Source organism: Cnephaeus nilssonii (genome assembly GCF_951640355.1).
Source record: "Cnephaeus nilssonii genome assembly, chromosome: 10".
NCBI classification, from domain to species: domain Eukaryota; kingdom Metazoa; phylum Chordata; class Mammalia; order Chiroptera; family Vespertilionidae; genus Cnephaeus; species Cnephaeus nilssonii.
The window spans coordinates 68,302,342-68,328,504 of NC_137081.1; the positions used below are offsets into that span (position 1 = coordinate 68,302,342).

The window sequence follows — 26,163 nt, forward strand, 5'->3', positions numbered from 1 at the left end:
ACGAAATTCGTGCACGGGGGAGGGAGATGTCCCTCAGCCCAGCCTGCACCCTCTCCAATCTGGGACCCCTCTCACAATCCAGGACTGCTGGCTCCCAACTGCTTGCCTGCCTGCCTGCCTGATTGCCCCTAACTGCTTCTTCCTGCCAGCCTGATCACATCCTAACCACTCCCCTGCTGGCCCGGTCACCCCTAACTGCCCTCCCTTGCCAGCCTGGTTGCTCCTAACTGCCCTCCCTTCCCTTACTGGCCTGGTCACCCCCAACTGCCCTCCCCTGCAGGCCTGGTCCTTCCCAACTGCCCTCCCCTGCCGGCCATCTTGTGGTGGCCATCTTGTGTGTTGGAGTGATGGTCAATTTGCATATTACTTTTTTATTAGATAGGATAATTTACTTATAATAAATTGTACCCATTTTAGTGAACAATGTGATGAACTTTGACAAAAGCATACTGCTGTGTAACTACAACCACTGCTATGATTCTGAGCATTTCTGTCATCACTGCAAGTTCCCTTGTGCCCTCCTGAGGTCAACCTCCTCCCCACCTGCTCCGCCCCCCCCCCCCCCCCCCCATCTCAGGTCTCAGGCACTTATGATCTGCTTTCTATATTGTTAATTGGTCTGTATTTTCTAGAATTTTTAGTAGTGTGTTTTGCTAAATGCAGGAGATAGGGTATTAAAAATGGATGGTAAATTGATATTTTGTAAAGTAAACAATATGTTTTATTGTAGTAAAATTTTTGAGATACTCAAATAAAGTTCATTTGGGATCATGCACCATTTTTGGTTTTAAGATTTCCTGCCTTGTCTCCTCTCTGTAATAACGTAAATTAGTATTGTATGGAACTTAATATATAGATCAACTCATGACGCATTATGTTGTAAAGCAAATTATCCTTTATACTTGTTTGCTTTTAAAAATTGATAAACAATTTGAGAAATAAAAGTCTACAGATCCAATCCCATTAGAATTTTATTTCTTCCTTATTTTATAATTATCATTCAAAAGACAATTTAACCTTGTTCTGTGAAGGCTATTTGCCTTGTCCTTATGCCCTCCTGCTCTGGGGATGGGATAGTGAGGGTGGATAAAATAGCTCTTCATACCTTTCTGTTCTTTGTGACTCCTCTTACTCACACATGGTCTATTCTAAATGCACGCTGAAAAATAGTGGTTGATATCATAGAGAAAATAGCTACACCAAGATGAGCTCTTTGAATCATTTTATGACTTTTAATCCAGTGGACTGAACTTGGGTTCATTTATATAGGAAAGAGTTAGGAATTCTTTGCATGTTATAATGAGTGGAGTTTTCTGCCTTTTTCTCAGAAAAGTTCTGTTTTTAGAATTTGTGCTGCTTCATTAAAAAATAAAAATAAAATTTATATATATATATATATATAAATTTTATTTTTATATATTTTATATATATATATATATATATATATATATATATATATATATATATATATATATATTGATTTCAGAGAGGAAGGGAGAGGGAGATAGAAATATCAATGATGAGAGAGAGTCATTGATTGGCTGCCTCATGCACATCCCCAACTGGGGATCAAGCCTGCAACCTGGGCATGTACCCTGACCAGGAATCAAACATGGCCTCCTGGTTCCTAGGTCGATGCTCAACCTTTCCTAAGAAAGGGTATGTGAGAAAAAAATATATTTACTCAGTTTTCTCACTTGATTGATATGTTGCCTGAATAATTACATTTTAAATTGAAAATCACTTTCTTTCAGATTTTTTGAATTAACATTGTCTTTCTGCTCACAGTTGTAAAGTCTAAAGTCTTTTGATTCAATTTCTAATATTCATGGTGGTTTGGATGCCATTGATTTAACTGTATGAGGATATCATATTTTTAAAACTTTCAAGGTGGGGGAGATGAAAAAGGGATTCAAGGGAGAGGGTCGGGCAGAGACCAGCTGATAGCAGTGTCCACCGTGTTTAGAGAATGAGGACATCTAGGTCCATGTGAGGAGAGTGTGGGATGCAGTTGGAACATAGCCAATTGAGGCTCTGTAATGGATGCTTCTGGCCTGGAGCTTTGAATCTGTTTTGTAGGCACTTTTTCATCCAGCTGTCACCAGTTGTATGAAGCCTTCCTTGACTTATGTTAGGTAAGATGATTGAGCTCTGGCTTATTCTCTCTTAGTGCTTTGTGTGTTGCATACACATCCATGTATTCACACATGCGTTCACGTGCGCACACACACCTCTTTAATTATCTATGTGCCTGTCACCCCCACCCCCTTTAGAATAGATCTCATATGGGAGTGACACAATTATGTCTGTGTTAAAGCACAACAGATCAGTTCTTAACATTTCTGGTGGTTGGGATGCCATTGAAGCCTGGAGGATGGGCAGGAGGAAGAAGGAATTAAAGGAAGAGAGAAGGTTATTGCAGCGTCCACATTTGAAGAAATAAGTCTCAGATGTAATAGTCTGCTGAGAGTGGGAGGGATATTACTTTCAAATAATTGTATTCTCATCATCCCCAAGGGTCTAATCATTCTTAACTTTGAAAATACTCTTATTTTGATATATTGTGTATACATTTTGTTCTAATTTTCCCTTCCCCCCATTTGGTTCATTTGAGAATAGTCTGAAACAATTTTTTAAAGATTAGTGATGTTTTGGTTCCATAACGGATGGTTCATATTAATGATGATCTGAAATATCTTAATTCCATTTGTTTAAAGAAAAACACTAAAATAGGGAATTTTGAATAAAAATAATTGATAACATTCTTTTATTATCATTTGTAGGCATTTCTTTATTCTGAGTAAATACATCCCCTAAGAATGTTAACCTTGATATTGCCAGAAAGATATTCTTTCCCAAGTAGATGAAGTTTGAAATATTATTAGAACTCTCCTATTTCACTGTTATGAAGCACAACTAGTTGCTCCACAAAATTGTAGTATTAAAAATAAAATATTTTCATTAAGATGACTGATTATTCAGAAAAAGTCAAGAATTAGTTAAATGTTTGTGTGTTTTTTTATTGATTGCTTGAAAGCTAGGCAATATATTTTTATTTAAAAATGTGCACCATATTACAAAGTTCTGAATAACATACTGCTGATGAATATTAACTTTTCAAGATACTTTTTGATTGGCTAGTGCTGTATCAGAACAAGAGACTACTGTAAAGTCTAAAGTCTTTTGGAAATTTTATAATGTTAATTACAATTTATTGAGCACTTACTATATGCTTGCCCTGGCCCAGGTATTTTAAAACACCCTTGATGAGGTGGGTCTTGTTTATCATCAGATGAGGAAATTAAAGCACAGGTTAAATTTCTTGCCCAAGATCATGCAGGTAGCAAGTGGTGGCACGCGGGATGTTTGCCTCTGGATTGTGTGTCTCTTCATTATTAAGCATACTTCTTTCCAAGTATTATGGGAAAGATTTAAAGACTATGAATCCTGCAAATGGCATCATATGTAAATGGAATATATACCTCTCCTGTCATCAGATCACTATTTTGTTTGCTAATTTCCCACTGTGGATCGTTTCTCAAAAATTTTCTGGACCTTCTAGAATTGTATACCCAGCTCTAGCCACAGTCTTTCATGAATGAAAAACGATGGACTGACATAAGATTATTATTTAATTAAAATTTTATTTTTTATTTCTTGTTTAGAAATTAACAGTATTTTCTTTGAAAAACTTTCTGTACTCATTCAGACGACACTAGTATCTTTGTTTAATGTGTGTGATTGATAGATACGATTTTATATTACTTTTTATACTGTCTTATAGTGTTCTTTCAAAAAACCATTTAAAGCCTTTCCAGCTGCTATTTCTCGTAAGTGGTGTTTTTAAGAAGTCACACCATGTTTCTTCCTGAACATTCAACTGTCTGGTATTCTATCAGATGTTTTGCAAGGCTTCAGCAAGCCCTTACCCTGAATGTCTTCAAGAGGCGATGCAGTGGGCAGAGCACTGCCGCTGAGACACCTGTAGAGATCAGCACACCTGCCCTCAAGCAAAAGGCAGTAATTAGTTGCTCATACTCCCTTGCAAGCTTCCCCAGTGCTGCTGCACATGAAACACAAAGATCACAGCAATGCTGTCATGAGCTGCGCTCTGTCGGAGTTGTTTACGCCCATTCAATTTTTAATGTTCCTGTAAGACATTTTGATGGGAACCCTGAGCCCATCGGGATTTGCATGCTTGATCAAACCTGTGATGATTTAAATATAGAAATAAAGAGAAACCTTTGGATTACATTGGCTGTTAACTTTTAGGACAGCGTTAGTGGGAAACAGGAACATGATACTCAAGGCAAAGTTGTGTTTGATCAACCTTCACCACTTTTTTGTTTCTTGACAGCAGGTACAGCTTCAGTACATTTAAACACGTTCTTTAATGTGTATAGATCCAAGTGCGTGTGGATATCTGGATGGCACGGTCTGAATATTTTAAAAGATTATTTTATACCAGCTACTTTTTATTGAAATTGAACTACTCTTAATCATCAACCTTTTAGTCCTACCATATTGTCATACAGTTTATATTATTAAAGATTGAGATGAATTTTAGTAAAATGTAGTAGTGGATATATTGGGGCCAAAGACATTTATTACACAAGTACTTAGAGGTCTTTTATGCCCTTGTTTTAGTTTAAACACTGTATGTGTCCTAGATACGATGTGGATAGAAGCTAGTGTTTTACCAGGTGACCTTGCAAGTAGTTTTAAACTCTGAGATTTAGTTCTTTTATTATATTTGTATCAGTCATTAATAAACAGCCTTGCAAAAGATATATTACTGATTCTTAAATCTCTTCAGTTTGAAAAATGCTATAATTTCTAATATTGCAAATTCAGTTCACATTTATTCTGAGAAAAAAACAACCCTAGCATCTCATCATTTAAGCATAGTATGGCCGATATACATACTTCTTCAATTGGTTCTTAAAAACAAATGGACATTGTCGAGTTGTCAGATTATAGTACAACTAAAGAAGATATTATTCACATTGGACTCTCATTGACAGAGTTGGCAACTTGAGGTGCTAGTGAATTCAGTCAGTCCATTGTGCCTCACATTTTCCTTCTTTAATGCATAGGTAGAATCTTCCAGTGGGTTTCTGAGCAGTTATCCATTAGTCCTTCAGCGAAAAATGAAAGAATAATATGAATGTTAAAAAGCTTACCTCTAGATTTTATGTTTGCCTGCCTTTCTTGGTTGTACGTCTGAATGTGGATGGAGCTGGATTGCTCCACTTGTGAGCTGATGATAGTGATGATGATAGTGATGGTAGGTAGTATCAACAAAGTACTCGCATGTTATATGTGGAACAGTTTGCCTAGCTTATGCCTCATTAACTTTCAGGAATTTCACAAGTCATTCCTAAGAATTGATCTGTCTATAGTGGCCTTCTGAATTCATAATCACTTCTTTACATGCTGCACAAAACATTTGGCAGTCTGCTTCTTACATAAATGCTCATGTACCATAGGTCAGTATGTTCTTTATCTTTTTATCCTTGGTGCCTAACTCAATGTGATCAGTCAGTGTTGGTTGGATTAGTAAATGATTGAAAATACTGTGCAATGCATGTGAATAGCCCATGGAATACTAGTAAAGAATGGATCATAACACTTCTAGTAATAGAAATGACTTTTTCTCCTGCCTCCACTCCCCCCAATCCTAGGTTGATTATTTTCCCCCGAAGAATAAGTACCTAAGAGCACTGACCAGGTAGCTCAATTGATTAGAGCATCTTCCAGATACACCAAGGTTGCGAGTTTGATACCCGGTCAGGGCATATACAAGAATCAACCAATGAATGCATAAATAGGTGGAAAAATAGATCTCTCTCTCTCTCTCTCTCTCTCTCTCTCAATCTCTCTCTCTCTCTTTCTCTCTCTCTCTCCCCCCTTTCTCTCCCCTTTTTCTCTCTAAAAATCAATAAAAAAAGAATAAATAACTATGATTTGATTTTAACTTTACCTTTTTACTATTAGTGCATCAAAAATATTTTGTGAAAAAACACATTTTTACTATAGTGAAGTTAAATTCTTCTTACTCTAAGTCACGATCTGGACCCGTTTAGCTTACTTAGGTTTGTTTTCCCACATTTTCTCTAACCCTGTTTCTCCCTGGTGCAGGACAGACTTTTCACCCCGTTTCAGGATAAGCCATACTTTCTTCTGGCATCATGCCTTGGTCTCTGAGCTCCAGTTTCATGAACTTTTGAGTTACTTCTGTTTTGACTCATCAGTTTAGAACTAAATCATATGCATCCCTATGTTTTGCAAAATGTGTGTCTCCATCTAGCTTCATTACTTTATTTCTAAATTTAAAAAATGTAATCCTTTTTTTTCCTGATGTATGGCAGAATGCTATGTACTTTGTAGTCACTCAGAAAAACTGTATATGCTAGTTAATCTCTAGCTCTATAGTAGGAAAGTAAGCTTTCTCTCAAAGAAAGTGAGAAAGACAGATATAGATAGGAGGGAAGGAAAAGAGGGAGGGAAGGCGGGAGGAAAGAGGAAGGAAGTAAAGAAAGAAGGAAGGAAGGGAGGAGAAGAGGGAGGAAGGGAGGAGGGAGGTAGAGAGGGAGAGAGGGAGGGCAGACCAGGCATCATATTTTGTGGAATAGTGAAAGAGCATTGATTTTGGAATTTGAAAATGAGTTTAAATTCTGATTCTGTGTACCGGCTTTTTAATCTCGGGTAAGTTCCATAATTTTTGGGTGTAAATGATACCAATACCTATTTGGTAAACTAGTTATTAAATTATATGATGTATGTAAAGTCCTTATTACCACATTCTCTGGTACATAATACATGTGTAACAAAGGTTAGCTAACTCGAGTATTTTGCCTGTAAGGAAAGTGAGGTTTAGAGAGCTGAACAGAAGTCATATAGCCAGTACATTGTGGAGCGAGGGTTGGTGATCCAGTTTTATATTTTGTTTTGTTTTTCCATTAGAATGGAAAAGTGCTGGCCTTGAACACCTCCTGGGTGCTCAGTGAAGCAAGGCCATAGGGGTGTGTGGTTTTGCCCTGTGATGGGACCAAACAATTGTTGTAGCCTTGAAGTATTTTATTATTTTGCCTGTTCTAATTATTTGTGTTTATTGTTAGCATTTCTCCATTCCTTTTCAAGTAACGTCTTGAATACCTTCTTCAGTCGCTTGGGAGGATTTTATGTTAGTAATTGGCAGGAGCAACTATTTAGCAATAGGTGACTTGAAGTATAAAGTAGACATAGATATGTATCTAATTTTTTTAAAAAAGCAAACATTTTAGCAACTTCCCGTGCTTTTAGAGTTCTGATTATAGTTTGTTCTCTTTTCTGAGATGCTGTTGGAAACCGTGTGTGTGTCTTAGGGCACCAGTTATTGGTTAGAACAGATAATGATAGTGTGCACCCAGGGGTACATGAGTGAAAATACAATGGACTTATTGGTAAAAAGAGTTATTTCTTCCGTTATATGATTCAGTTGATAAATACTACATACAGACTAAGGCATGAAAATCATTTTGCTGGATAAGAGTGGGCAAAATACCACATAATTTCATTAACCTTTAAGCAGTGAAATTATAAATCCCTTCGCAAATGATTAAGGTTATCATTGCCTATCACCCCCTTTTGATACCTACAGACTGTTAATTCTTCTCTGTCCTGCTGAGTCTTATTAAAACTTCTGACTGATGTTCTTTTATTAAAAGGTTTAGAATTTACCAATTTAAAACACTTGCTTCACACTATCACCTCTAATTTAACTGGGCCATTAAACACAGTATTTTGCAAAGGGAAAAAGGCAATAGCTATTTCCTTAAAAAAATTAATAAATTAAAATGAATTTTAAACTCTGCTTAGAGGTGAGCCACTATTCTATACTTCTAGGTCTTTTGATAGTTGATTTGTTCCTTTACTATGCAAATTTCAGATTTACAAAGATCTACTGCTTTTATTTAAGAAATATGCCTGGAGGCTAGATTGGTAAGCTTTAGGGAGATATCCAGTTTGGTGTGAAATAGATAGTTGTTAAAGGATCACATGAGTTGGGTCCCAGAAGAAGAAGAGAAGAGCTGAGACAGATGAGAAAAACTGACTCTATTTCATTTCATTTGGCTAAAAATACCACTGCATTAAAAATGAAGACAATGAATGATGGCAACACAAAGAAAATGAGTGCGAATAAACCATATTCTGGGTGCAGATTTTGTGGAAAGTTCTGACTTGTGAGAAGTTTAAAGGAAAGGGCTTACTATGTTACTGAGCAGAGCAGCATGGCTCATCATTCTGGAAGGCCAGCCTCTTGAGAGCTCTACAGCTTTGGGAGGGAAGACTCTTCCAAGAGGAGGGAGTGGGCCACTCCCCTGTCCTGTCAGCACCGTCACTTCTGGTCAATGAGGTGGAAGATGTCATAGAACATCCTCTTGTTTAAAAGAAAAGCATTCAAGGTTGCTATCTTAGGTTGGAGTCTATAGGTAATCCGGTTTGCAAGTGTTAAGCAAATAATGTAATAGACTTCTAGCTTTGTGGAAGCTTAATATTGCTTATCTTTTGGAATCTCTGACTTCCAAACAGTTTTTTCCCTTCAATAATTTAACAATTATGAAATATATTTCCATATTAATAGCTTTTAGAATCCTCTTTACTTTTTTTTTTTTTTAAGGTACTTCTGTCTGTATTTTTTTGGATGTTTTTAAGCACTTAGACTCTTAGAGAGAGAATATTCGAACAGCATCATCTAGCAATAGAAATGGCCTTGTGTGTGCCTGTCTGTTGTGTATCTCTGGTTGTGGACAGTGGGGTACAGAGGGCAAGGGTCGGGATGGAAGTCCCTAACCCCCTGACTATCAAGGACTCCACTCCCTCTATGCAGGTTTACTGTATATGTGTGAATAAATATATTTATATACCTTTTCCTTTTCAGCATCACTTTATTTTTGGACTTTAAGATTTTTTAAAACTTTTATTAGTTGTTTTGTTCACTTGGTTCAAATTTAAAAAGTTCAAGGGCTTTGAAATCGTTCTCGTATATATCCTAGTCCCTTAATACTCACTTTTTAAATATACATGTAACCAGTGTCATCTTTTTGTGTGTTTCTTTCTAGAGATATGTAAACATGAAATTGATATATTTCTTTTTGCTCATGTATTGATTTATATATTTACCTTGTGAGCATTGTATTTTAGAGTTTCTTAAAAAATGCTAAATTACATTAAAAAATATATATACACACACAGATAGCCTTATTCAGATATTTCTGTAATTTTTTTTGAAACATTACAGTTAATCCAAGAACTGACATCCCCTACTTGCCCCTGCTACTTTGTGAAGCAGAATCACCTGCGAGTCTCCGGAAGGTTCCCTGGTTCTGAATCAGGCCTGACTTGCCCCTGTGGCCTCTGCGCGCCATGTTTCCGAGGCCCATGTAGTTTTCATGCTCGCACAGCAGTGTTTGCTTGCTCTTGAGGAATTCTCATTTGGACCTGCTGGGCTCAGAGCACATTCCTTTGTGTCTTCTTTCCTTATTTCATCCTTGTGCTCTACCCACTTTCGCTTCTAAATTTCCCTTTTCTGTGAGCTCATATTTGTATTCATACTTGGTTTTAGGTAATGTGATGTTTTCTGATCTTAGTTGAGAGTGTAAGTTCAAGAATACTGGGAACCATCTAAGGCTGTTTAGTTCTTTAAAATCTTGCTTTTATTGAGTCAGTAAATGGTAGTGATTGAGAGTATGGGATCTAGAGCTAGGTTGCCTGGGTGTGAGGCCTAAGCAGGTGACTTTGGGCAAGTTACATAGTAACTTCTTTCTGCCTTAGGTTTCTGAACTTTATTAAGTGGGAAGTAATGATATTATCTACTTCAGAGATGACTAAGTTATGTTATATAGTTGCATAGCACATATCAAATGTTACCTATTTGTATTTCTGTGATATACTTGTGATTAAATTTGATTTTTATAGGATGCAATTTAGTGTTTTTGACATTATAATTTTGAGATTTAGGGAACCTTATAAGTCTTGATACCAGGACTAAATGTGAGGGTGACTTGAGAGAGAAAAAAACAATTCTCTTTTTTTTCCCCTTTCCTTGTTAGTTGAGTATAGTGTGTATATATATTTTTTCATGTTGTTCTTTTTTGTGTGTGTAGAGCAGCACTGTTCAATAGAATTATAATGCAATAATTTTAAATTTTCCAGTGGCCACATTGATCAAGTAAAAAGAAATATGTTTAATTAATTTTGCTTATATTTTATATTTAACTCAATATATCAAAATTATTATCTTTTCAACATGTAACTGATATAAAATATTTAGATATTTTACAGTCATATTTTTGTGTTAAGTCTTTAAAATCTATTGTGTATATTATATTTACAGCACATCTCAATTTGGACTAACCACATTGCAAGTGCCCAGTAAGCTCATGTGACTAGTGGCCACAGTATTAGACTGCACAGTTATAGGGAATAAACTACCTTTTAAAATATATATATATATATTTATTTATTTCACAGAGAGGGAGAAAGAGATAGAAACATCAGTGATGAGAGAGAATCATTGATTGGCTGCCTCCTGCACACCCCACACTGAGGATTGAGCCCACAATCAGAGCCTGTTCCCTGATGGGAAATCGAACCGTGACCTCCTGGTTCATAGGTCAACGCTCAACCACTGGGCCACGCTGCTGGGCAGGGTATAAACTTTTAAATTTGTCCTTTTTAAGTTAGGGAGGTTTTTTTTTTTTATATTTTACAATAATTGATAAAGCTAGATGCATCTCATAGGCAGATAGAAATTACAAGTTTGTAGTGTGAAAAGAGAGGTAGGGAGAAGGTTTGGATTTGGGAATGACCAATGAATATATAGATGGTAATTGAAATCTTGAAGTCAGGGGCAGAATGAAATCATAATATCCCTACAGATACTATAAACCCTAGGGAATTCCAAGAAAAGGAGCCAGGGGTAAAATAGTGAAAACCCATAGGCCAGAGGAGAGTTGCAAGGTAATCATTCCCTGAAATGCAATGGAAAGGAGTTTCAAAAAGGCTGGCAGGTAAGAGTGCCAAATGCCACAGTCTAGCTGTGTGGGGAATGCAAATAGTCAATTATTTGGTTATTGCCAACCTTAGCAATGACCGTTTCAGTAGAGTGATGACTAAGGAAGCCAAGTTGTGGTAGTTTGAACATTGAACAAAAATTGAACTGAAGACAGTGACACTATATTATTGTTTTATGAAGCTTAACGGGCATAGTCCATAGAGTTGAAAGAAGTGTGTTATTGGTGAAGGAGAAGGAGCCAGCTGAGAGGAAAAGATTGAAGGAGAAAAGAAGAAAACTGGTGAATTAAGTTTTTAGAAAAGGCATGATGAATAGGATTGAGTGTACACATAGACATATTAGCAATGGAAAAAGAAGAGGGTCCATTATGAATCAAAGGAAATGTGTTGTGAGGTAGGAACATTTGTGTATGATAGAGTGGGTTCTTAGATTCAAGCAACAGCGAGTTTAAGTTGCAGACAGCTAGCTAGTTTAAGCAAAAAGGGAGAGGTTCCACACTGCTTAACTTCTAGAAGTACCAGGGAACCAAGTGGACTGTTAATAAGCTAAGAACAACACAAGTCAAGAGAAACACCCAGTTTTACTATTCTAGTGGAAAACTCCACTGTCACTTGCTACTTGGAACTTATGATGCTAGGGATCACTTAATAGAGTATCTGCTTGATTGTCAGAAGAACAAAATGTCTTACCAAGATCTGATCTCATTGTTAGGGGCTTACCACCTTGATTTGCTCACTTCTTTCCAAGTCTTACATGGATTTCTCTGGTTAGATGGATTTCTCTGGTTAGATGAACCTGGGCCTGATGCAGGTGCATTGGGGAAATGCAGTTTTTAATGTTCGAGGCTCTGTAATACAGAAAGTTAGAGTGCATGCTAGAAAGGGGTGAGAGTAGAGGCTGGGTGATTCTGGCTCTTGATCTCTCTCATGAGTTGCAGTCAAGATGTTACCCAGGACAATAGTCACCTGAATATCTGAGCAGCCTGGATGATGGCTTAAAAAAATGGCTCCCATATAATGCTGTTAAGTTAATTCTGGCTCTTTGGCAGGAGGCCACGTGGACCACGCCATAGGTCTGTGCGTGTGTCCTCATGACCTAACAGCTGGCTTCGCCCAGAGAGAGTTATCTGAAAGAGAAGGGGTAGGTGCAGTATCTTTTAGGACCTAGCCTCAGAAGTCAGGCACCATCACTTTCATGGCATTGCTTTTCCTTCAGACCAACCCTGACACAGTGAGCGAGGGGACTGCACAAGGCATGAATTCCACAAGGTGAAGATTTGGGGGCCCTCTTGGCGACTGGTTCCCATGCCTCCCGCTTCCCCTCACCTTTTGATAGCAGACATTGATCAGATTTGTCTGTAGAAGCAAGAAACAAAATTCTTTTAATAGAATGGCACTTGCCAGGAATTTGGATAGAATGTGATTCTTTAACTGTAAAGGGCACAGAGTGCGTAGTTTCCTTGGCCAGTTTATAAAAAAATTCAGAAATGCTGTTCTGTTACTTGTTCTTGGGCTTCTCTTCTAAAGGCAGAGCACGTACCATAAAGTCATGACTCAGCCCAGGTGTGCGTATTTTGGTGTTTGGAGATAATGAGGTTGTGATACTTTGTCCTCATCTCTGAACTAAAGAGGTCTGACTAGCTTTCCCAAGGGTCCTTTCTGTCTCAATTCTCTAAGATCCTGACTAACTTTGAGAATTGGAGTGAGCATCACTGTGACATATTAGATAGATGTAGGCCATTCTCCCATGCCTCAGTCACATCATTTCCTCTATTTCATGTATCATAACTGAAATAATACTGTTGATATACTAATCTCCCTGTATCCTTCCTCCCTTCCCAGGAGCAAACTGTGTCTTGTTCTCTGCTGAATCCCCAGCACCGACTACAGTACCTAGTAGCTGCTCATGAGGTTAACTATTTTTCTATAGAATACTAGAGGCCCTCAGCCTGCCCTGCGCCCTCACGCAATCTGGGACCCCTCAGGGGATGTATTAGTGCACAAAGTGGCAGGTGGCCGGGGAGGAGCCTGCGCTGCTCTGCTCTGCTCATCCTGGCCCCGCTGCACCTACCACTGCCACTCAGCAGCCCATGGAGGCAGGAGAGACCCCTGCTCCTGTAGCTGCGCTCGCCAGGCGTGAGCCCGGCTTCTGGCTAAGCAGTGCTCCTGCTGTGGGAGTACACTGACCACCATGGGGCAGCTCCTGCATTGAGCGTCTGCCCCTGGTGGTCAGTAGGCGTCATAGCAACCAGTCAACTGGTCATTCTGGTCGTTCGGGAGTAATGGTTCCTTAAGCTTTTATATATATATATATATATATATATATATATATATATATATATATACACTACATCAAGCATGTCAAACTCGTGGCCTGTGGGCCGCATCCCTCATTTATTTGGCCCATGTTAGCCTTTGAGTTTGACATGCTTGTAATGCATGATCATTATTTCAAACAGGCCATCTTAGAAGGCCCCATCTCCACTTGATTTATGTCTTCCCAGTCTTTCTCTCTCTCTTAACCTTTTTCAAAGATGACACCCAGTATTCTCCCTGTTGCTGTGAATGCTTTCCTGTCTTTTTCAGAGTTGGTGCCTGGAAGGTTCTCTGACCTGGTTTCTTTCTAATATGGGTCATTCTGAGTCTGTGGTTACTGCTTAAAATAATTATTGTAAAAGGTATGTTGGGTCATCCTGTGATTTGGTGCTATGTAAACTGTCTGGGAGCCACATTTCGTTTTGCTTTGCTGGGTCCTCCTCTTTGCTTGTCATAAAGCCTCCTTTTTGGCTGAGTTACTGTTAGTTCTGACCTTGTCAATATTCATATACCTAAGGATTCTCTGACTTTAATATTTACAGAACAGGAAAGTCATAGTATCCGCCCCTTGGTATATGGCAGTGATGGGCAACCTTTTGAGCTTGGTGTGTCAAACTTCGCCAAAAAACTGAGCATAACTCGGGTAGTGTGTCACTTTGAGGAAAAAACATTATTTCGCAAATGTTTCATCCTCAGGAGCAGCAAATGTTTCATCCTCGGCATGCGGCCGCCTCAGCGGCCGCGTGTCATCAGAAATGGCTATGCGTGTCAGTGCTGACACGCGTGTCATAGGTTCGCCATCACTTGCATATGGTAACATCTTTTCTCTTCACTGTGCACACCTGAGAACACAGGGCTGTGTAAGTTAAGTAACAGTTTAAAGCTGATGGATGTTCTCCCAGAAAGTAATGTTTTTAAGGTATTTACCCCAGATCTACAAGTGTCCGTGTATCCCCATTTTTCCCCCTGAAGTGCAAACCCCAATCTTGGACTAATTATCCATATGCGTTTCAGCCTGCCTCTGAGATTTCAGGCCATCCTCAGCAAAGGTTCTTGATAGTACTTTGAATTATGGACCATTTTGCAAGTCTGACAAACTATTGACCTTCTCTGCAGAGAGATATCCATTTTCATAACCCCACAAATTTTACCCATGTCTTTCAGGAGCATATAGGCCATCCACGTACCACGGTTTAGAACCTCTACTCTGAATTATTATTATTTTTTACATTATCATTGATTTCGGAAATCCTTGACAGACTGAAAAAAGCTCTTATTAGTTAAGACTCAGAACATTTCTGTTTTTGGAGGTTCTTGTCCCATCTTGGAATGCCCAGGACTCAGACTGCTGGATCACTCATGTGAGCTTGTGCAGGTCAGGCCTCAGAATTCAGGCTGGGTTTATTTGGAAGATAACAACTTACCTATGCCCTTCGTGATCTCACAGGTACCTCTGCCCTAGCCAGATTGGACATATATAAAGAAAGACACCAGTATATCTGGATCGTCAGGTAAGCAAATGGTACTTCATTTTCATTTTTCCATCAGTCCAGGCCTCTGGCAGTCTGTGGTTATTCCTCCTCATCCACCCCTCATTTCTGTGCAGGTCAGGAAGATGGTAAACATTTCTAAAGAGAAGGAAGCAGCTTTTCTTAAGTTTTATCAGATTATTTCCTGTGCTGCTTGAAATCAGACTTTTTTATTTTTACTTGATCTCATTATTATTTCATATATTCACACTTCCATTGTAGATAAAAATTCCCCGCTCTTCTTTTTTTATGTCTATACTTTGGAGAGTTGTGGACAGCTCTCATATTGTTCCTTGGTTGTCAGCCAAGTTACACACATTTAACTCCTTTCATCTTTCTTTGTAATTCAGTCAGTTGGCTGCTTTTTGTAGATTTCTCCCCATTTCAATCTGCATCATTAATAAACAGAAAAAACAGGCTATGGGCTAGCTTCTTCTCTACCTTTCTTTTTGCTCCCTAGTTTTGCCTCATATTCCTTGTTGAACTAAAGCCAACCAGACATCATTCTCTGGACCACTTTGGCAATCCATGAATGCCTCGCCTACAACTACCAGTGTCCCACGTGTTCATAGCATCAGCAGTGTATCCTAGAGGAAAGAAAGGAACTGTAAAAGGAGAACAGTGAGGAGCAAAATCATGCATTCTTTGATTATATGTTAGACTTACCCTTGCCACCCAGAGTAAGTCATTGTACCTTTACCACACATTTTGTCCTCCCAAAGTGTTGTGCAGGGGCACTAATTTGCATAATAACAGAAGCATGTACATTGTTTGAAATTTGGCCACTAGTCTCTCTTGGTTTCTTCCTCAGGCTCTCCTTCCCCTATCGCCTTTCCCAACACGGATGTGACTTGCTATTTAGAATCTGTGGCCATGAACAAAACTGGGTAGGGGGACCATTTTGTCAGAAATTAGGTAAGCTCAGGTGGTAAATGCTCCATGCCTCCATGTGGAACATCTGAGGCAAGTGGTGTAGTTCTTGCTGTTTCTTTTAAGAGCGGTTTCAGTGGAGATGTGCAGGAGGAAGAGACTTGTAGGCCGTTGGTGCTTTTCATTAACGCTGTATTGGTTTCACCACTTTCCCTCCCCTGACTGGCAGGGAGAGAAGCATCCTGCTTCTAGATGGTGCTGAGCTGAGTGTGAAATATGCCAGCATGGGATCTGGGCTTGTCACAGTTCATTCTTTCTTTTCCTTTGGTTGGTAGAAAATGGACCTCCACCTCTACTTATCTTGCACGTTAGAGAGAAAGAGGTCATCCCTCTAGGAGCTAATGGCTTATTGCTGTTTTAGTCACCAGATTCAGGGAGTGTATTTAGTTGAAGTTTGCAACAGCACACACTTGGCTTTCTCATTTGTCTTAGCTTTGACTCTAGTACAGAATTGAATAGGAGACAAGAGACGGTTTTCCTGTTTGTGTCTATGGCAACTTTGTAGATGATCTGTGGTTTAATCCTTTAAACATTTTTGATCATTTATCACCTCTTTCCTTGTAAAGGCATAAAATATTCAGATTCTAATGTTATAATCTTTTAAACAGATTATTTCATTTTGGAGAAATCAGGGTCAGAATAGCAGCTAACATAGTTGTCTCTGAATAGTGACCTAAAATTATAATACTTATATTAGTTCTTTTTTTTTTTTTACGGGGGAGGGGGCAGATTTTATAATATTAGAATTTAAGTAAGATTATATGATTATGAATCATGTATTTCTTGGTCTCTAGCCTCTTAAACCTGTACATATATGACTTGGACTCCTTTTAAGTCTGATTTGTTCAAATGTTAATCTCTCACATGGCTTTTAAACTGTTGACAATATTGTACTCACACTAATTTCTTTAGGCTATTGATCCATTCTTCAGCATAACTTTTGTTTCTTGGGTCTTTTCAAGACCTGTCAAAGAAAGCAAAATGCTAACCTAACTTTAAAGGGGCAAAAAAGTCCGCCCTACTATATTATTCTTTGTTCTCTACGTGCATCAAAGTGACAATCCCACACTGCCTCGATGGAGGGAGGCTCGTGCAGAAATAACAACCAGCCTGGCACTGTTCTAGGATGGCAGCCAACGTGTTTTGTGTAGCTCGGTTCTGGCGGTGGTTTTCATTCGGCACAGGTCTCCCCTTCCAGCACACCAGAGGCAGGCATGCCGCCTTCCTTCTTCCTACTGGCACCATTTCTTCCCCCTGGCCTTCCTCTTTCTTCACAAAGACCACCATCATGAACACAATAGAAACATCATTCTCCTCCCAACTTCCACATTCAGTGAGTGGCATTGTTTCTTACAGAAGCTTGTGCTAGGTATGTCTTTTCCAGCTCTCTGAGAGATTTCTTTCCCACTTGCATTTTTGCCACACTTTTCAGCAAACCCTTCTAACTTTGGTCATTCTGACATAGTAATTTTGGTTGAGTGGAATCATATCTTGCTTCACAGCTTAATATTTGAACAGAAACTCCTGAATGATCATTGCTTCTATTGTATGGATTTTAATGCCAAGCTATCTCATCTTGAGACCAGTCTTCCATTGTTTTCTATTTTTCTCTAAAATTCAGGGTAGTTTATATCTTTTACAAATTGAATACTCACCTTTAGAATGTCTGATAACTGTTGCTAGATAACCAGATAAACTTCCGTTAAATATAAGAATGTGCATGACAATTTTTAAAAAATCCAAATGCAAGATAAAACACAGAAATATTTTTAGCTTTCCCAATACTCTCTAAATGATAGTTAGTGACCTGCTATGACAAGGTGTGTGGAAATGTAGCATTATGATTTTAGGTGATGATTTGAGCAGGAAACTAAATTTTCACTATGAGCAAGCATTCTATGAAATTTCATAGAATGTTCCTCAAAATGTAAATGTTTTCTGTTGTATTAAGCAAAAATAAATGATTTATTTTCAAGTGATCTATTTTAAAAATTAGAGTTTTGCAATCAAAATAAGAATAATTAAATAGGCAGAATATGTTTTCTTAGGAGGAGATTGATATTATTTTGACTGACTTATATTTTTAAAATTTGTCAATGATTTTGGGAGGAAAAACGCATGTATTTCTTTTTAGCAGTGCAACAAAATTTAATTGAAAAGAAAGTAAATAGTACTTCATATTAGAATTATTAATGTAAAACACTTTTATATGCCATATGTACTGGGAAATACTATACCTATATAATACATGAACATAAACTTATGCAATTCAACAGTCGCCTTTTCAGAGATTTACTTTTAATTTAGAAAATGCTTTAAAACCATTAAAGGATTTTCAAAACAGGTATATCAGACGTATGCATTAAATAAACTCACCTGTTATTTTCTCTCATTCTCAAGACAGATTCAGCAACATATTGGCTCATTAGTTTAACAAAACAAACAAATACTCAAATTGCTTTGTATATGATGCACCTGTAATAAATGCTGCATTTCCCCACTCCCCAGTGACTTTTTCTGTAGTGCAGCTGAAATGAATCTGGGTGAGATCCCTTTAAGTTATATCAATTAAATCTTTAGGTCAACATTTTAAGTCTCAGAATTATGACTTTTTTTTGGAAGGAATGCTAGTGAAACTGTTTTTTTTTTTCTTTTTTCTTGGTGCAGTTAAGTGCATGACTGTCTTGAAACCTCTGTACCAAGGTCTGATAATATTAGTATTGGTAGTTAAAGATAGTACAGACCAAAAACTCTTTCATCCTTTATGTTCACATAAGTAGAATAATGTTTATTTTGTATTAAGTACTATTTATTTATTATAAATACATTTTCTCCAGTGGTATAATTTTTATTAGCAATGAAGCCCTTTATCTTTTCCGTGGCAGGAATATATCTTTCAGTGACTTAGGGATTTCATCATGAATTGTCCTATTTATTTGTTTATTCTAATTATACACAGAGGCATTGTAGAAATATATTGAAGACCTGTAATGTTTGAACAGGTTTTTTTGGTAAATATTATTGAGTTTTTCATTTTTGTATGTAATAAATTTACAATTTTGTTTAATTCTGTACACATATCAAAGCGATTATATTGTTATAGTTTGATATTATACAATAGGATTTATGATACAATCACTTAATCACTGTATTTGTAGAAACATGGAAAAAGTAAATTTATTAAGGGCTGACAGCAAAGTTGTATTAATATTAAATTCTATTAACTAGGATTTTATTTTGTTACATTACATATCATGTTTATAATTATAACTGATATTTTAACTAATATGTAATTTTATTTGAATATCAGTACATATTTAAAACATTCCTGGGTAGGCGATTTGAGTATCTTGTTTGATATCGAATATTGGTAACATAATCACAAACAGTGATTTCTAAGTTTCTGTGGTCAAAACTATTAGTAATTCCCCCTCAAACATATGGTACACACTTTATTGTTAAAATTCCATAGACGGTATTGCATGAAAGGCTGTGTGTTAATTCTGTTGTTTGATTTCCCCCTCCCATTTTTGATACATTTTAATTTCCCCTGCCTGACATCTATATTATCATTCTGTAGAATACTTTCACAAATATTTCATATGTTTTCTGTGGCATCTCACACTGTTCACTTTTTATCCATAGTACCATATGAGTTCCCCCTTTCCAGGTTTACGCTGCATATTTTAAGCTGCTGATAGTGTAAGTTGATTGCAAGGTAAAGTGGCACTGAGCTTTTTGAGCTAGTCTCCTTTTCAGCATGAGAGCAGGTTTCCCCCCCACTGTCCTAAATCTTATATTTTCCAGTAAAACAGTCTTACTAACACCAAACAAAGAGATTCAGAGATTTGGCTACAGCAGCAAGAGTAATGCATCAAAAAGTGGCTACTACAATAGCATTTTATTAATGAATGATCTACATTGGTTCCAGCTGTGTCCATGTGATTAGGCCTTCACCAGGCAACAATGGGTATTTCCCTATTGCTTTTATTTGATTTCCAAGAATGTGTCATCTGTTACATCAGCCCCTGCCAATATGCCCCTTGTAAAAGTATTTTGGTTTTTTTTATCCTTCCAAATTTCTGAAGCATAAGTTGAATACCCACACACATCCCTGCCGAAATATTGTTTTTAGTGAATAGTGGCCTAGGTTTGTATGCCTGGTGTTGCAGAATATAAATTAAAGTAAATGTTTATTAAGTTTATCGGTACATTTTTGAAAGTGTGGTTGCCTGGTAGTGCTAAAGATAGACTATTTTCACTTTTACGTTTTCATCTTAATATTTTATTGCAGTGGTACAATGTGTTATAGAGGTGGACGAGCTTGCAGACTGAGATGGGGATCGTCCAGATTGTTCCCTTCCCTGGACCATATGGTATAGTTCTAAAAGCTTTCTGTACGCTGTCTGTTCAGTTTATTGTAAACTCAATCTTTAGTGCACCTAAAAAGATAGCCAGATAAAAATGGGCCTGAGAAAAAGGACTTCATAGCTTGTAAGGGCTCTAGAAATAGGTGTTGGAAAGGAGATAACTGCAGATGAAATTGAAGTTGAGATGATATAAACAAAGGAGCCTTGTCATTCTCTGAATATTCTTTTGAGTTCCTATGGATTATTGTAGGTTGTCTTTGAATACTGGTTTTAAAATGAGGGCATTTATGTTATCTAACTATACTTATTATCCTTCTTTATACCATTTATGTTATCTAACTATACTTATTATCCTTCTTTATCCCATTCTGTCAGTCTCATGGATAAGAGACTGTGGCATTTGTCTAGTTCACAGAGGAAGCCTCTACCTATGAACAAGGCCAAAGAATATATAAACCCCAGGTTTTATGAATATGTAGAATTTTTTTTAATGATTCCAGTGAGAATTTAGTGTTACGACTTTCAATAATTTCACCCCTTTAGCCCCTACCCATACTCAAAGATTGTTGAAAATTTTCTAATTCTATCCCTCTTGTCCCCCTACTTATTATGGTTCTATAATTCTATTTTAGAAAAATAAGCAAAGAAATTGCTTATTCCATATGCTGATTCTCTTTAAGAACTGAGATTGGGAGTGATTTCTTCTCTCACTCCCCTTCTCTCCAAAGTAAGACACTGTTAGGGTGAGCAGTAGACATTGCCCATTGCTTTTCTGGCACAAGAGATTTGAAGCTGAAATGCTACCAAATGAAAAATGAAAAAAAAAAAAAAAAAAAAGGAGAGCCTGTAAAGAACACATTTCTTTACTCTGTCATTACCCTGAACCACTGAAAGTGCAACTGAGAGGAACTCAAATGTTATTGGAATGTGTAATTTTCCTCTGAATGGCCACAGTGAAATATATTTGAACAAAAAAGGCAGAAAAAGTAGATGTGGCGTAGGGAGTTGATGGTGATTGAAATTAATGAATCTTTTCAGCACTGCACTATAGAAACTATCCAAAGAATCCTACACATTCAAAATATGTCCAACAGAAACTTATATAAAGAAAAATTAATACTTTAGGGAGTTTACTAGAGATAGGTGGGATATTATAATAATTTAATAACGCTAGTGGTGGATTGGACACTATATATTTGTTGGCTATATATTTTTCAACTCTGAAAATTTTTCATAAGCAGAATTGCTAATTTCAAGTTGGGGGAGTCTTTCTATTAAAAATATTGTTATATTGTGGTTCTTCATTTATTATACAGCTGCTTTATGCAGTGCTCACAAAACTGAAAAAACGTTTATACTTTCAAATAAGCTGGTTTCCTCCTTCCTTTCCTCTTTCCATTCTGTTTTCTTACCATATTTTTTTCCCTAACTGCAGCTATTTATTTGTATGTTATATTACATATATGAATTATCTATGCCAATGCCATACTGTAAAAAATGTTATTTTTTAGGTTTGGCTGATTGAAGGTTTCAGTTAGGAAAAGAAATAAAAATCTTGTAATGACTATGCAAGAAATGGGTTTCCACAGAGAAATTGGAACATGTTTATTGAAGTAATCTAGATGACTGAAAATTGTAGGATAATTGTGGACATGAAAATTCAAAATTGTTTTTATTTCTTCTGGCTAAAAAAGACTACATTACAGCCTACATCAGAGGAGGAAGAGACATGGATAGGGTAACTCAAAGATCTCCTCTTCTTTGTAGCTTTCTTTTAATGGTAAAATTGCCTCTGGCTCCAAGTAGGAAATCTATTATGACTTAAACGAGTAAGGGTTTTATTGTTTCATGTCAGGAGGAACCCGGAGGCAGTTAGTTTACAGGTAACTGATGCCTTCAGAGATCTAGGTAACAGCATCCTTCTTCACCATCCTTAGCATATAACTTTTGCTTCTTATTTCACAGATGACTTTTTTTTTTGTCCCTGTACAAATTGTGTTTATATTATAGCAGGAAGAAGGGAGCTCAGAAACCTTCCTTCATGGGGAGCTTTGTCTTTTTCTTTCGAAAGGGATGCCTGCTCAGTAGGCTTCCACCTACATCTCATTGGCCAAAGTGTGTCACATCACTTTCTCTAGAACAGTGATGGCGAACCTATGACACGCGTGTCAGCACTGACACGTGTAACCATTTCTGATGACACACGGCCGCATGCCGAGGATGAAACATTTGCTGCTCCTGAGGATGAAACATTTGCGAAATAATGTTTTTTCCTCAAAGTGACACACTACCCGAGTTATGCTCAGTTTTTTGGTGAAGTTTGACACACCAAGCTCAAAAGGTTGCCCATCACTGCTCTAGAAGGAGATAAAAACCACTTTCGCTTTCCAGCCTCTATTTTGGAGAAAGGCGAAGAGAAAGAGAATTGGAATGAGGGTTGAGTGAGCCATCCTAAAGATATCTGTCAGCCTTCCTCAGTTATTTTGCATACTTAGATGCTTGGACCTTGGAACTTTGGGGGTACTTGGTTTATATAGTAACTTGCTCTTGGTTCCCTTTTGATGCCCAATGCATATGTTTTGGTATTATAATATATGTTTCTACTAGAAGCCCAGTGCACGAATTTGTGCATGTGTGGGGTCCTTCTGTATGGCCTGCAGGGATTGCGTCGAAACCCACAGTCCAACGCCACCTGCAGCTCCTACCTACTGCTCCCCCTCATCCCGGCCCCACTGTGCCTACCACAGGCTCGCACCCAATCAGACCCGATCGGGAGAGGCTTACGCTGCTGCAGCAGCGCTCACCAGCCATAAGCCCTGCATCTGGCGCTCTCCCAAGGGGAGTGGCCTGTGGGATCTGGCTGAAACTGGCTCTCTGACATCCCCTAAGGGGTCCTGGATTGCGAGAGGGCGCAGGTCAAGCTGAGGGACCCCACTGGCGTGTGATCGAGCTGGGGAGGTACCGCTGGAGGGCTCCAGGGAGTGTCCGGCCCATCTTGCTCAGTCCCGATCGGCCGGACCCCAGCAGCAAGCTAACCTACCGGTTGGAGCATCTGCCCCCTGGTGGTCAGTGCACATCATAGCGACTGGTCGACCGGTTGACTGCCCCCTGGAAGTCAGTGCATGTCAGAGCAGCATTTGAGGAGCCTTAGCATATCATTAGCATATTATGCTTTGATTGGTTGTTCAGTTGTTCTGTTGCTCGGTCTATTTGCATATTACCCTTTAATTATATAGAATGCCTGAGGACAGAAACTGTAATTATGTCATCATTGTATCTTTACACTTAGCACAGTGCTTATATTTAGCCCTCAATAAATACTTGTTGAATGAATGAATGGATAAATGAATATTAAGAAATACATTTATTAATATCATTGGCATTTATACATGTAAAGGATACAGTAATATTTTTAATTTGTGAGGGGCTATGGACTAAATTTTATAGACTTGTTTGTTATTGTTAAGAGGGCATCAATGTAAAGATGTCAAAGTTGCTTTGAGTGGAAAATATTCAATTATAAAGGTTAAAGGAAAATCCTTAAAATGACTTAGTACCAATGCTTTTGTTAGAGTATGTTATTCCATGATTAAATAAAAATATATTTCTTTTTAACTCTATGGGAAGACAATTGTTTAAACAAGGATATTGTAGTACTCACATATTAAGATATCAGTTTTTTTAAAAAAATAAGCAATTTGAATTTATTCACAAGGAAAACAGTCATTTGATAATTTATATTATTGATGTTGATTTATAAGAAGGAATGATTATGTCCTTGAAAGCCTCTTGGGTAAGGGCACAATAAATCAGATTTTATCTTAGATGACATTTTGGGTATATTATTTTTGTAATTCTTAGCATGGCAGTTTCATTTTTTTTTTTTAATACACATGCACATGGTTACATACAAGAGAAAGCATCTCTGAAAGAAACCCTAAGAGTTCGTCTTTATATCTGCTTGCTTTGCCCTAAACTGTCTGAAAATAAAGCAGCCTACCTCTTTCAAAATCTTCAGAAGAAATGGGTCAGAGTGTAACTTGGTAGTGAATCGGTGCCGCACAACTCCTCCAGTGTCTAACCTGAACTCCTTTTGTTGTATTTCCATGCTGTTTCTGTAATTTTGACCCCAGAGGACAAAGCAAACAACTATCCACTATAACCCATACAACACCTCTATATGACACCATTTTAATAAATTCCTCCCTTTTCATTCATGATGGCAGAGTAGCTGGTACCTTAATTACTAAAACAACCTGTGCATGGATAGAACTTATCTCAGTGCAGGGAATGTATTCAATTATCTGGAACTCAAATTTTCTATCTGAGCAGTTTATAGTCAGTGAAAATAAAGGAAGCCCTTTTAACATTCAGAAGCAGTCGTGGGAGAGAGTTCCTACATAATCCCAATTTAGGCAAGCTAAGTTTCCTACTTTTGGACTTGGAGTCGGGTATTGACAGTCAGTCCCTTTTGGCCCTTATATCTGTTCTTTTGGTCATACTTTAGGAAGCAATAATTTACAGGCCAACATTTTGCGCTTAAAAATATTGCATATAAAAATTTAGCCCTTTCTCTCTGTTTTCACCTTTGTGTTCTCAGCGATCAGTGTAACATCTGGCACTTAGTAAATATTTGTTAAATGAATTGTCTTAGTATCCCTTGGAAATGCTTGCTGATAAAGATAGCTTTATGCTTTGCCTTTCCCCATTCCTCTTTATTTTTTTTTTTATGCTGCCCAGTAGCACTCAGAGTTTACTTTTTGTTGTTTACCTTCTCATTGAATGATATCTGCAGTGATTTAGACCTTAGGTGTCTAGGTGAATGCAGTGGTAATGCCTGGACAATTAATTCACTTTTTGATGCTGCTGTAATTTTCAATCCAGGAATACCTATTTTACCCCTCCTTCATAAGGTGAGGATTTACTGTAGCCCATTGATGAAAATTCAGAATAGATTAAGTGAATGCCTGTTGTGTGCAAAGTACTTTGCTGTTTATGAATAGATAGAAATATGAATTGTGCACACACTTTGCTGCCACAGAACTGAAATCTGGTTGGGGAAATACACATATGCATTCTATCACTACTAGAGGGCCAGTGCACGGAATTCAGGTGACCTAGTGTCCCTCATCCCAGCCTGCACCCTCTCCAATTTGGGACCTCTCGGGGGATCCCAAGGATCGGACCTAAATCGGCAGTCGGACATCCCTCTCACAATCCGGGACTGCTGGCTCAAAGCCACTCTCCTGCCGGCCTGCCTGATTGCCCCTAACCACTTCTTCCTGCCAGCCTGATTGCCCCCTAACCACTCTGGCCCCCAACTGCCCTCCCCTGCTGGCCCGATGGCCCCCAACTGCCCTCCCCTGCCAGGCTGATGGCCCCCAACTGCCCTCCCCTGCAGGCCTGGTCACCCCCATCTGCCCTCCCCTGCCGGCCTATTCGCCCCCAAATGCCCTCCCCTGCCAGCCATCTTGTGGAGGCTATCTTGTGATGGCCATCTTATGGTGGCCATCTTGTGATGATGTGGGGTGCGGCCATCTTGGGACAACATGGGGGCGGCCATCTTGTGATGATGCAAGGGTGCGAGGGCCACCTAGGCTTTTATTAGTATAGATAGCATAGGTGGGATTGAGGCCACTGCTCTAATTGAGGTATGGAGGAGTAATTACTTCTGATTGGCAGAATAAGGGTGAGCATTTGATGTAAGTCTTCATGGATGAGATGGAATTTTAATGGGTTCTTGAAGTATATGTAGAAACGTGACAGGTGGTACAGGTGAAAGGATTCCAGGAAGAACAAACAGCCCTAGCTGCTTAGAGGTGGGGATGCATATGGACTGTTTGAAAAAATGGCAAGGAGTCTCTTGTGTGGAATAGGGATGTATCTATGAGAGTGATGGGAACTGAGGCAAAAAAAGAGCTTGGAACCAAATCATAAGAGGTCTTATTTCTTAAGTAATT

The 26,163-nt window shown here is 38.2% G+C and overlaps 1 protein-coding gene across 7 annotated transcripts in view; it reads left to right on the forward strand.

Annotated features, from left to right (window-relative positions):
• Positions 1 to 26,163, forward strand: part of GTDC1 (glycosyltransferase like domain containing 1) — a 364,719-nt gene that overhangs the window by 73,203 nt on the left and 265,353 nt on the right. For 4 of the 7 annotated variants that reach the window (XM_079781763.1, XM_079781767.1, XM_079781762.1 and 1 more), the window contains exons 2-3: positions 14,822 to 14,885; positions 20,128 to 20,209. The exons of 1 other annotated variant lie outside the window; for it this stretch is intronic. In XM_079781763.1, coding sequence (XP_079637889.1) covers positions 20,170 to 20,209 — 40 coding nt within the window. In that variant the 5' untranslated portion in view covers positions 14,822 to 14,885; positions 20,128 to 20,169. The remainder of the gene's footprint in view (positions 1 to 14,821; positions 14,886 to 20,127; positions 20,210 to 26,163) is intronic. 2 more of the 7 variants (XM_079781764.1, XM_079781765.1) reach the window with 1 other exon arrangement.